Here is a 12,172-nt window from a genome sequence, read left to right on the forward strand (position 1 = left end):
CGTGGACGTAGCCAATCTGGGTGAACCACGTACATCTTGTGTTTGCTTTCCTATCTCTATCCATTTATATACTTATCCACACTAATGACCGGAGCAATCTAGCGAAGATCACAAAAAGCAATCGTTTTCGCTACCTAGGATCTATCTTGCAAGAGAACGGAGAATTAGATGGAGATCTCAACCATAGAATACGAGCTGGATGGAAAGAGTGCATCCGGCGTGTTGTGTGACCGTCGTAGGCCACCGAAGCTCAAGGGAAAATTTTATAGGACGGCAATAAGGCTAGCGATGTTGTATGGCACAGAATGTTGGGTGGTGAAGCATCAACACGTACACAAAATGGGTGTAGCGGAGATGAGGATGCTTCGTGGGATGTGTGGGCACACGAGAAAGGATAAGATTGGGAATGAGGATATCCGAGGTAAAGTAGGAGTAGCCGAAATTGTAGGAAATATGAGAGAAAATCGGCTCCGGTGATTTTGAACATGTGCAAAGAAGGCCGACTGACGCTCCGGTTCGAAGATGTGACTACGGGACAGAGGTTCAGGGCCGAAGGGGTAGAGGAAGACCTAGGACAACTTTGGAAGAGACTCTAAGAAAAGACTTAGAGTACTTGGATCTAACGGAGGACATGACACAAAACCGAGCACAATGGCGTTCTAGAATTCATATAGCCGACCCCACTTAGTGGGAAAATGCTTTGTTGTTGTTGTTGTTGTTGTTGTTCTGACTCTTCTTCAAATAAATCCATTTTATCGGGATTAAAAATAGGAATTGGTAAAAATCTCAAAGACAACACAAGAAGGAACTGTTGCAAACTTCACATGCATCACACACCTCTCATACTCACATGTCTTGCATGTGTATATCTAAGACAAAGTCCGCTACTATGACAGCTGGCACAATCCGAAACTATGAGCTAGTCTAATCTCAGCCATCTAATTTCAATTCAAACAAATAAGGACAAGACTATGGAACTTGAATTCTAAGAAATCAGCTTCAAGGCTTAATCACTAACAATACATACCTGATCGAGAAAGAAAGAAAAAAACAACTTTACAATACATACGGATAAGTAAATACTGTCCACGTACCAACCGCAGGTGAAGAAAGAAACACGCGAAAAAGCAAAAAACTAAATAGAAGAGCTCTCAGAATACAGAAACCAACTCAAAACACAAAAGAGTGACAAACTCTACCACACAAAATCATCATTTATTCCCCCTCCCATGTCCCAAGTCTTACTACATATCAGTGATGATGCGCCAAATACCTCAATCCCCATTACCCCGTGATCCACAGATGCAACCCCATATTCTCCCACCTGTCCTTGATGCTGCCACCGCCTTCTCCTCCTTCTCTTCCTCATGTCTCGACTGCTTGAGATAACTCAAAATTATTGCCTCAACAGCCTCCGCCTCCTTTTCCTCGCAGCTTGAGTCAACCGTCACAGTCAAAGGTGCGGTGCTCTGATTCTGATCCAAATACCCCGAAGTGCTGAAAATTTGTCGTTTTGGGTGGGAACCCATTGATCCATGATTGCTGTCTTGATGTATACTAGTTCCCTCTAGTGTACTCTCTACCTCAAGGAACTCCAAATCTCGCTGCCTTATCTCTTCCGCATAACTTGACTCCTCATCATCTGTTAAAATTTCTGAAACATCGCTCCAGGGGAGGAGGGATTCCCCATCAGCCGCCGCTTCATTTTGCTCATTGTTTGGGACCATGGCAATGATGGCATTAATCATAGGTGCAGTGCTTCGAAACTGAGCCAAATCCGCCAAAGTGATGAATTGTTGTTTAGGGCGGTAACCACGTATACCAGTTCCCCCTATGTGAAGGTTCTTCAAATACCGTAAGTCTTCAGGCAACTTCGAAAGTTCTGAGCACCCATGGAGATTGAGCCATTCGAGACTCAACAAATTGCAGATACTGTCCGGAATATAGACCAGGCTTTTGCACTTTTTCAGATTTAACGACACTAGCCCCTGAAGCCGTTCAATTGATGCAGGAAGCTCTCTGATAGATGTTCTATCCAAATCAAGGCTGGCTAACCTTTCCATATTTTCTAATATGTCTGGAAACACCTCAAACTTTGTACAACCAGAAAGAGAGAGATAATTTAGGGACTTGAGTTGACAAATGTTGCTTGTAAGACTCTTAAAGTCTTTGCTATACCGTAGCGTCAAAGTAGCAAGTCCCGTAAGACTATAAATTATGGATGGCAATTCTTCAATTGCAATCCCTGAAAACTCAACAATTTTTCGGCGGCGAGAAGCTTGCTCATGTTCAAGCTCTGTAAGATTTTTGAATGTTGATGAGTCTTCTGTAAATATAGTCCAATCGAAATTAAGCTCTGTTAGGTTCTCCATACCTTCTAGAAACTCTGGAAAATTCTTCAGATTTGAGCAGCCAGAAACATTCAGGACTTGAAGAGATCTCATATGAATGCTGCCTGGAAAAATCTTTAATCTTCTGCAATCCTTCAGGCTCAGGATAACGAGTCCCGTAAAATTTTTTATGGACGAGGGCAGTTCTGAAATTGCAGTCTCATCTAAATTAAGCTCTAATAGGTTCATAACTTCAGGAATTTCTGAAAAATTATCCAGATTTGAGCAGCCGGAAAGATTAAGGGTTCGAAGAGATCTCATGTGAATGCTGCTTGGAAGGCTATGAAGTTTCTTGCACTGCTTTAGACTCAAACTCTCAAGGTTTTCAAGAGATGAAATTGATGGGCAAAGGTCTTCAACAGATGTCTCATCCAAGCGAAGCTCTCTTAATCCTTCCAGATCTGCGACATTTCCTGGAAAGCCCTTGAGCTTTGGACAACCAGAAAGATTAAGAAATTGCAGGGACTTGAGTTGAACAAAGCTGTTTGGAAGAATCTCAAGTTCTCTGCAATATTCAAGATTCAAAGTAACAAGCCCTGTAAGATTGTTAATTGATCGAGGCAGTTCTTTTATTGCAGTCCCTTGCAAATAAAGCTTTGAAAGCTTCTCCATAACTTCTGAAATCTCTGGAAACTTCCCAAGTATTGAACAAAAAGAGAGATCAAGGGTTTCAAGAGATTTCATACTAATGTTGCTTGAAAAGGTCTTGAGTTTGCCGCACCAACTTAGATCCAAGAGGACAAGTTTTTCAAGGGCAGAAATGGATGGGTGAACCTCATACAAACTTGTGCATCTACCAAGAATTAGCTTCTCAAGATTCTTTGCCTCAGTGAAGTCAGGTGTTTCCTCAAGACGATGAGAGCCTTTTAAATTGATAATTTTCAACTTTCCCAGAGGCTGTCAATATACAAGGAAAATATGTGTTACCCACATAATAAGGCAATTAAAAACTAAAGCATTTAAAAGCAGTATATAGGCAAATGATGAATGTACCTTAGTTCCTTTCCAGAGGTGTTCGACCCAACTATGTTGCATGTCAATTTCAACAAGATTCTCGGGGTTAAAATTGGACGATAAAGACTTTAGGGGACAATTGTGCCAGAACAGATAACTTAGTTTTTCAGAGAGAAACTTTAGATCCTTGTATTTCCATTGACCATATGGCATGTTCAGTGGTAGAATATTGTGGGTATGGACTCTGAGTAGCCTTAGTTTTGTCATTTTAAGAAAAGCGGTATCTAATTCCACCACATTGTCTGAGTGTGGCCAATGCACAATTATGCTTTCAACTGCTTCAGTAGCCTGGATTACCAAAATTGCACATTGAATGAGTACAAACTTAAGATTATAACGCCTAATGCACATGTTTCTCATGAATTGGATTTTGGTCAAAGTTGAAGCTTTATACTTTTTCTTATTAGTATTTTTTGAATTTACTAATATTAATGGGAGAAAGAAGATTCGAAGCAATTACATTAATGGAGGGGAGGGGAGGGGAGTGCATTTCTCACCGTTTTTTTAGTTAACACATGACGGACATCTTCATCGCTCCACAACCTACTGCAACTCCCAGGCTCTTCTATAGATTTCTCGCGTACGATTTCGCGACCCATTTCCTCTAGTAAATCATGCATCTCGAGTACACCATCAGATGAGATAGTGACAAGAGCTCTACCAACTAGAACGTCTAATCCGGTATGGGGATGGAAGCCACAACCCTCCATAATCCTTGTTGCAAAGTCTTTCTTCATTTGTTTAAAGAAACATGCAATATCAAGAAATATTTCCTTCTGATATCTATCTAGTCCATCAAAGCTTGTTCTAAGCATTTCCTGGATTCCCGGGTTCGGATTTCTCGCTATTTTCTTTAACTCATCTGTCCACGCACGTTCACTTTTGTTTTCGAGAAATGCTCCCAAGACTTTGAGTGCTAAAGGCAAACCTTGAGCATATTTTGTGAAATGGCCTGACAGATCAATGTATTCTTCTGTGGGTTGCTTTCTACTAAAAGCATACTGCATAAACAGCTTGAGAGCATCATTGTTGTTTAAAAACTCGGGCTCATATATCTCATCACCAAGTCTGCTTAGTGACTGTTTATCTCTAGTTGTTATAATGATTCGACTTCCGCCACCAAATGAAGGTTGCTTTCCAATTAAGGCTTCAATTTGGGATGAACTCTCCACATTATCCAGAACAAGTAAAACTTTTTTCTTACCAACTCTTTCCATCATCGCCTGAAAACCATTTCTCAAAATCTCTGAACTCCTCACCTTCGTATTTGTGATACTAGATAGAATTTCTGCCTGCATATCTAGTCGCGCTTCACCTGCATCAGTTGAGGGAAAACATCCCTTGACATTTTCAAGAAAGCAACGACCTTCGAAGTGATGCTTGATTTTGTCATACACAGCTCTAGCGATGGTGGTTTTGCCTATACCGCCCATACCCCATATTCCAACAAAGCGAACGTCAGCGACCTCGGGACATAATAGTGAATCCATTTTCTGTAAGCGGGAATCCATTCCAACCAAGCCAACCAAGCCATTCTTTTCACTTGATGAAATGTTGGTCAATTTCTTAAAAATATCATCTACAATCAAGTCAATAAGTTTGGCATCATCCCTGCCAAATTTGAAAAACAGTATTGTCAAGTCCTGCGATTGCTAGTTATATAACACTCATCACACTGTCATTGAAAACACAAAGTAACGACCCAATAATTCTCAATTTATTCTTCTTTCATTTACTCAATGCACTCTTCTAAGTTCAATCAACATATAAGAGAACTAGTCATCTATATCCTCTCCAGATGTTTTACAGACCCTTTAATCGTGGCCATATATATTGATCTTGCGGTTTGAAGAATTAATCTAACTTGTTCTTTTTTTACTTATTAATGTTGGACGACGTCTTTTGTACATTATGTCTCCTCTCTGTTTCTTACACCTGCTCTTTCCTCATCATGAAGGAGGGAGAAAATTAAGAGATTTTGTACAAACGACGTCATCCCATGTGAAAAAGTAAATAAAAACAAGTGAATTTTTCACCGCAAGATCAATATCAAAGGCAATATCCAGGTGTGGTGGTGGAAAGTTTTGCAGAGAGTTGTTGAGTGTTCAATTTTGTAGAGGGTTGGGAAGGAAGTCTTGGTTCTAGTTGTATTAACATTAATTATAACCACAGGAAATTAGCGACTATAAACGAACTAAGAATTTTCTTCAAAACTAAAAAGACCAAAACAGGAAATCAGCTAAATTTGTAAACTAGTAAGTTAATAAGATTATGAAGGAAAGAGTTACTGGTAATTTTGTGAATCCCAGCCACATAAATTGGGGGCTCTTTGTAGAGCGGACCTCCACCGCTGCACTTCTTCCATGTCGGCGTTAGGATCATGTTCATGTTTAGAAAAAGCTTCCTCAAAACTTCCCTCGATTTTACGAACATGAGATGGGTCTACTTGGTAGAAAATGGGAATCACAATCTGCTTCTGATCCATGCACTGCAGGATTTGGACGAGTTCTTTCAAGCACCATGTGGAAGAAGCGTAGTTTTGAGAAAAAACTACAACTGAAAGCCTCGAGTCGCTTATAGCTGTCAGCAGCTGCGAAAGGTCTTTGCCTTTTCTGAGCTTTTCAGCGTCAATGAAGGTGTTGATTGAGTTCTGAACTAGAGCTTTGTAGAGATGGCCGATGAAGGTCCTGCGAGTGTCTTCGCCTCGAAAATTCAAGAAGACATCATATTTCCAATCGGGAACGGATGAAAAAGAAGAAGAAGAAGAAGCCATCAACAAGCACAAGATCGACAGCCTAATGTGAGTCTCGTGCAGCCCCCTTAACAAACTCAAGATTGCAGGTCAACGACCCCCCTTCATTGGTTCTCCCTAAAAAAATGAGATGCATCTTCAAGGGAGGCGCTTGGAAGTTGCCAGGAAAAGGGTGGCTTGGGCTAAATAAAGTCCGCTAATCTACGCCGTCCGATTGAATAAAGCAAGTGGGATTGCACATGTTGGCCGACAACCCCATCAGGCTGGGCCCCAGTCCCTTCAGCATGCTCCTTTTCCCTTGCTTTTTGGCGCGTTGCCTTCCTTTTGGAGCGTCAAAGTGCGCAGCTTTCTCTCTTTCTCAGCGCGTCCACACGCGGAGCGGGTCAGTATATAGGAAAAGGATCCGCAAGGATTGTAGATATTCGGTTATCGGAATTATTTATCGTATCTCGTACTGTTATAAACTATTTTAAAATATAAAATATAAAATTAATAAATAATACTTAATAAAAATTGACTGTATTATGTACGATGAATAATTACGATCACGGAATCCCTAGGATCCCAAAAGAAAAATTCAGTGAGAATCCTTTTCCAGAATTTTTAATCCAACCGTTTCTTGTGTTAAATTTATCCCAAAAATTAGTTTTGACCAAAAATTGATTTTTAGTCCAAGGGTTGGAGCAAATTGAGAGAGTTAAAAAACTAAAATTTAAGCTAAAGTCCAAAGATTTGAGTTAGTCTAACAAATACAAATGAGAGAAAGTAACATTCATATTTTATTGCGGCTTTTAATTTTTATCTAAAATGGTATCTAAACTTGGTATAATTACTTACTTTTAAAATTGATAAAAATGGTCTTTGAGATTGTCTACCATCAATCATTTTGGTCATTCTGTGAAAAATCTTAATTAAATTAGAGGTATTTTTATCAATACCTTTGAATTGATGATTTCTTCAATTTAATGAAATATTTTCACAAATCATGGTGCATATTATTGGTGGTCCTAAGCTCCTTTATATGTGTAGCGTATGCTTATGTCATGATCTTTCTGCTTCTACTAAATATCAGATGATTTTGTTTTTACTATTTGTTTTACTTTGTACATGGGGTGGCTTTTAGGTTCCCCTGTTGTCTTACTTGCTATGTTATTTCCTCAACAAGGTTTGCTTTTATGTTTCCCTCATTTGTAAATTTCCTTTTTTTTTTTTTACTTTAATATGATAATGGGATGCTCGGTGAGCACTATTACCCCATGATTTTCACGCATGCACACAAAAAAAAAAAAATTTATCGTCACAACTAGCATATTTATCAAAATACTCGAAAAGTTCAGAGAGTTTCTAGTCACAACTAACATTGCCATATAGTCAAAATGCTCAAAGTATAGAAAAGAAATATAAAGAAGATATCAAGTTAGATCAGTTACATATAGAGAGAGTCATTCCCATGGGATTGCATGATTTCTCTATCATTGCAATGTATTTTTCATAAAACTTCCTTTTCATGATTAGGGACTACGATCCTTGGTGCTATAAATTCAACAGTTGACTCAAGCACAGAAGTTATCTACAGTGAGAATCCTGATGGTAATTTTGTAAAGTCAAACAACTTTGCATATGCCATTGTTGTGGTTGGCGAGTACCCTATGCTGAGACTGCGGGAGACAGCCCAAACCTTACGATGGCGGAACCTGGCCCAAGTGTCATCAGCAATGTGTGTGAAAGTGTAATGTGCATTGTTACCATAATAACTGGAAAACCTATTGTAATAGAACCATACTAGAAATTACGCCCGTTGTTGCGGAAACCAACTGTTACAGGCGTAATCGAATGAATAAAACACATTTAAGTTGAATAAGAATGTCCCCATGATTAGTCTTCTCGTTTATTTTTCACAAACCAATCACATATTAAAAATCCAAGTACGAAAGCTTTGCAAAGATAAATAAAAAATTTATATAACTAATTAGACTTTGAACATGCAATCAAGGCACATACTCGTATACCTAAAAATAGCAAGGAACCGGCTTCTTCCTCCCACAACCAGAGTTCCTGAAATTTCCAAAGAAAGTAAATCCGTTAGCAATTCAGAGAAATTGGAAGACCAAATCGTATTACATTTGAGTTAAATGAGCAAAGGTAAACCAATTAAATGAGATACTAAACACATTTCGAATCTATGAAATAGAAGAATAATCATGTTAGGACTCCCAAGATGGTGTCCTAAGCACAAAATTATAGGTTAAGAAAGGTAAATCCCAATCCAAAGCTCCAACCTTTTAACTGAAAATGAAAACAAAAAAGCATGGATCATATATTTCAGTTTTATTATTAGATTTTCTAAATCCCCAATTTGAATGTGTTGTAAAGACCTGCTAAAGATAATACCACCAACTAAGGGTGGCAATCTGACCAGCGTTGTGCATGTCACGTCGACTCTATGCAACTTAATATGTAACATTTAAGCAGCATTAGACGGTCTCCTAAGCATCTACAAACCATTTAACATTATTTCCCCAATTTTATTTCCCAATTTTATCAAATGCTGCATAAACGATCACAATTTACTCCCTTACAATTTCCACCTAACTCCGAACAAACAATATTGATAAATCTTTATCATCACCTTTAACGAAACAGATTACAGCGAAAAGAAAAAAAAAGTTACTATGAAATCAAATTCTTCTAGATGTCCAACCTAACCCATCTATGGGAAGGCAAGCAATCGGACGTGCATTTAGACCAAGCAAAATAAATTTTACAATTTATCAAAACAGCAACTGATTCTCCCAAAGAGAACACACACACACATACCAACATATTATTCACCATATTCTAAGCTTTCATTTTCGTTCTATCTCTTTCGTTATCTAAACTTATAGTTATCAAAACAGCAATAAAATCATAGACAAACCTTCAATCATTTATCAAAACTGAATTAATTAAACTTCTGCTCCGCAGTCCGTTAATTTTAATTGCAACTCTCATTCTAAAAATTTAAAATTTTGCATTGAATAATCAAACGCACTAGCACGTTACATTCCTTTTATTGGTTCTTGACATAATACATTTTAGGATTGATGTAATAATATCACTACAAACATGAATTGCGATAGATATAGAAACCAAACTTGCACACAAATGTTTGACTGAATTCAGAACCACTTAATTCAACATAAAAAATTACCTCACATGCTTGCTCCCCTTCTGCTCTCGCATCGTCGGCTCCGCTACTAAACGATTAATGAAGTCCCAAAGCAAAAACAGAACAAAAAACATTTACCAATCCAACATTTCAACACATGGTTTTGGCAGGTATAACATTTCAACATAAGCATGATATAGAAAGAAAGAAATCCACATGTCATTTTGTTTTTTCAGAATCAACAAAAAGGGCAACTAGAAGAGAATGTAACCAATTTTAAAGAGTAAATCAGTCTCCCAATAAAGGAGAACAATGCTGGCGGTAGACCAAGAGTAAGTACAACCCGACTGCAGCAACAAAAACACAATTGACTTTCACACTACAGAAATAAATAATAAAAAAACACATACCTGCACCCAATGCATTGTTTTTTTTTTTCTCTGCAGTATAAGAATAAAAAAGAATAACATTCCCCTGAAACCAAATTCATCCCCCAATTTCTTGCAACAAAGAGGGAGACCAACCTTGTGTTCTCGGAGAACAGTATAACAATTAGACACAATCAGACTAATCCAAGTTCCCACTATGATAATGAAAAATTAAAATTAATAAAATAGCTCAAATCATATCACAGTATGTCACAAAGTACACCATTTGATAACCAATAAATTTAACAAAAATAGATTCAATAGTCTGTATCAATTAATCAATAGTCTAAAGTATGAAAAAAAATTGATTTCAAAGCCTTCCTTAGGAACTTCACAACGTATCAACAGACATTATGATAGCGATGATGGTATCCATGAAACCCCAAGCTGCAAGCAAATACTGCCTTTGGAAATTTTCAATATAAATGGTTTTGCAAACCAGCCACTAATGAAACATCTAATTTCAAACAAATAATAAAAGCTTTCTTTAACTGACACATTATCCTTCTTCTTTCCTCCCATTTACTTCCCACCCTCCCTATTAATCCCTCCATTTTGAAACTCCTATATTCTTCCTATTCTGTACAAAACCTGCCAAATCATTTCCTCACTTCTCAAAACCCAAATAATCACTTACAATGCACAAAATTACAATTAAATCAATATTACATTACACAAAATGACATTCAAAACCACAATACACTAAAACCAAGCGTGAATTCTACACCCTCAATAAGTGGAAGCATTCGTACCTCAAATGAATTTGCAACTTAATTTTTTGCTGAAAAACCTTGACCTACAAAACCAAATTACATTTAGGGTAAATTACAAAAAATTATCTCAACTATTGGTGGCACGACACTTTCATACCTCATCTTTTAAAATTGACAATGTCATACCTCATTTTACGAATTTATGTCAACGTTATACCTTCCGTTAGCTTGGCATAAATTTCTCAGTTAAATGTTGATGTGGCTTGATCTGGGGCCCATTTTCTGTTAAAAAAATTATTAAAAACTAAAAAAAATCATTTAATTTTTTTTAAATATTAAAATAATAAAGAAAAGTTATATAAAATAAAAAAATAAAAAAACCAACCAACACCCAGTTCGTCCCCTTCCCCCCCCCCTTTCTCTCTCCTCCCCATCTTCATCTTCTTCCCCCTTCTTGCAACTGCAACCCAGAAAAAAGAAGAGAAAAAAAAAAACCAATTTGTCTTCCCCACACCCACTCTCCGCACCCATCTTCATCTTCTTCCCCCTTCCAATTGCAACCCAGAAAAAAAAAAAAAAAAAAAAAAAAAAACCAATTTGTCAATTTTTTTTTTCTTCCTCCTCTCTGGGTTGCAGGAAGATGGGGAAGAGAGAAGGGGGAGGGACAAATTGACCTAAGGTTTTATTTTATTTTATTTTATTTTTATTTACTTTTCTTTATTATTTTAATATTTAAAAAATACTAAATAATTTTTTAATAGAAAGTGGGCCCCGATTCAAGCCACGTTAGCATTTAACTGAAAAATTCATGGTCAAGTAACGGAAGGTATAACATTGGCACAAATTCGTAAGATGAGGTATGACATTATCAATTTTAAAAGATGAGGTATGAAAGTGTCGTGACACCAATAGTTGAGGTAGTTTTTTGTAATTTACCCTTACATTTATCAACAAAAAGGAATCAATGTAAGAAAGCAAACACAATACAGAAAAAATGGCCATTCAAGTCAGCTCTATTTAGATTATAATAACTCTCAATTTAAGAAAGCAAATGCAATACAGAAAGCAAATATAATCCAAATTACCTTGAACACCACCATCATATTTTTACTCCGTTACGTATACATGTCCTTTTCTTTCTAGATAAACTTTATTTCTTTGAAGTTTCTGCAGGGTGCATTCCAATTTAACCCTTTAAATGTTTGTATAAAACTTAGGGTGCGATGGCAAGTGCCTTCGCCCATAAGCGGTAGGTCTCGGGTTCGAGACTTGGGAGCAGCCTCTCCATAAATGGGGATAAGGCTAGTCGACATTCACCTCTCTCAGACCCTGCGTAAAGCGGGAGCCTTGTGCACTGGGTACGACCTTTATATTCTCGCCTGCTTGCAAGTCAACTAAGTCAACTATTCAACCTTCACATATTGTTTATTAGCTGCCATATGAACCAAGTCTTTGTAGAAAAATCAATGTATGGAAAGGGCTTAAATCCTTCAATTATGGATATACTAATGTATAATCCTTTGTTCTAGACCAATTTTGTTCTTAGTTTTTGTCTTCTAAAAGTTGAAAAATGTTAAAAAAATCTCCTCTTTTTTCTCTTGATACAAACTTTTTTTTTGTATTAATATAAATTTGTTTGCACCAAGGGATGGGGTGGGAACATATCTTGAAATATGGCCACGCCCACATTTGCAGCTGAAGAACACTTCAATATAAGTTTAATTTGG

The 12,172-nt window shown here is 37.3% G+C and overlaps 2 protein-coding genes and 1 long non-coding RNA gene across 44 annotated transcripts in view; all 3 read right to left on the reverse strand.

Annotated features, from left to right (window-relative positions):
• The window catches only part of LOC126582265 (uncharacterized), a 40,704-nt gene that overhangs the window by 19,109 nt on the left and 9,423 nt on the right, over positions 1-12,172 (reverse strand). The window contains exons 7-11 of one of the 42 annotated variants that reach the window (XR_007609469.1): positions 11,531-11,612; positions 9,715-10,528; positions 9,347-9,392; positions 8,166-8,211; positions 7,498-7,850 (exon numbers count right to left, since the gene is read on the reverse strand). The exons of 39 other annotated variants lie outside the window; for them this stretch is intronic. The gene's annotated coding sequence lies outside the window, so the exon portion shown is untranslated. Of the gene's footprint in view, positions 1-7,497; positions 7,851-7,990; positions 8,212-9,346; positions 10,529-11,530; positions 11,613-12,172 lie in introns of those variants that run through there. 2 more of the 42 variants (XR_007609467.1, XR_007609466.1) reach the window with 2 other exon arrangements.
• Positions 959-6,540, reverse strand: LOC126582095 (disease resistance protein RPV1-like). The gene is made up of 4 exons (XM_050246101.1): positions 5,693-6,540; positions 3,902-5,015; positions 3,384-3,692; positions 959-3,287 (listed from the first exon to the last, which is right to left on the reverse strand). Exons 1-4 carry the CDS (start codon positions 6,175-6,177, stop codon positions 1,275-1,277), a joined length of 3,921 nt encoding a protein of 1,306 aa, XP_050102058.1. The 5' UTR covers positions 6,178-6,540; the 3' UTR covers positions 959-1,274.
• Positions 8,680-9,340, reverse strand: LOC126582460 (uncharacterized). The gene is made up of 2 exons (XR_007609535.1): positions 8,863-9,340; positions 8,680-8,826 (listed from the first exon to the last, which is right to left on the reverse strand). It is a non-coding gene; the product is annotated as an uncharacterized LOC126582460 (long non-coding RNA).

Source organism: Malus sylvestris, chromosome 2 (genome assembly GCF_916048215.2).
Source record: "Malus sylvestris chromosome 2, drMalSylv7.2, whole genome shotgun sequence".
Taxonomy (NCBI): Eukaryota; Viridiplantae; Streptophyta; class Magnoliopsida; order Rosales; family Rosaceae; genus Malus; species Malus sylvestris.

Bases quoted from the DNA above. Each gene is read 5' to 3' on its own strand.
- LOC126582095 (XM_050246101.1), bottom strand. From the start codon at position 6,177: ATGGCTTCTTCTTCTTCTTCTTTTTCATCCGTTCCCGATTGGAAATAT. The intron at 3,693-3,901 runs GTGAGAAATGCA...TTGGTAATCCAG, and splicing joins ATGTGTTAACTAAAAAAACG to GCTACTGAAGCAGTTGAAAG. The intron at 3,288-3,383 runs GTACATTCATCA...GTATATTGACAG, and splicing joins ACCTCTGGAAAGGAACTAAG to CCTCTGGGAAAGTTGAAAAT.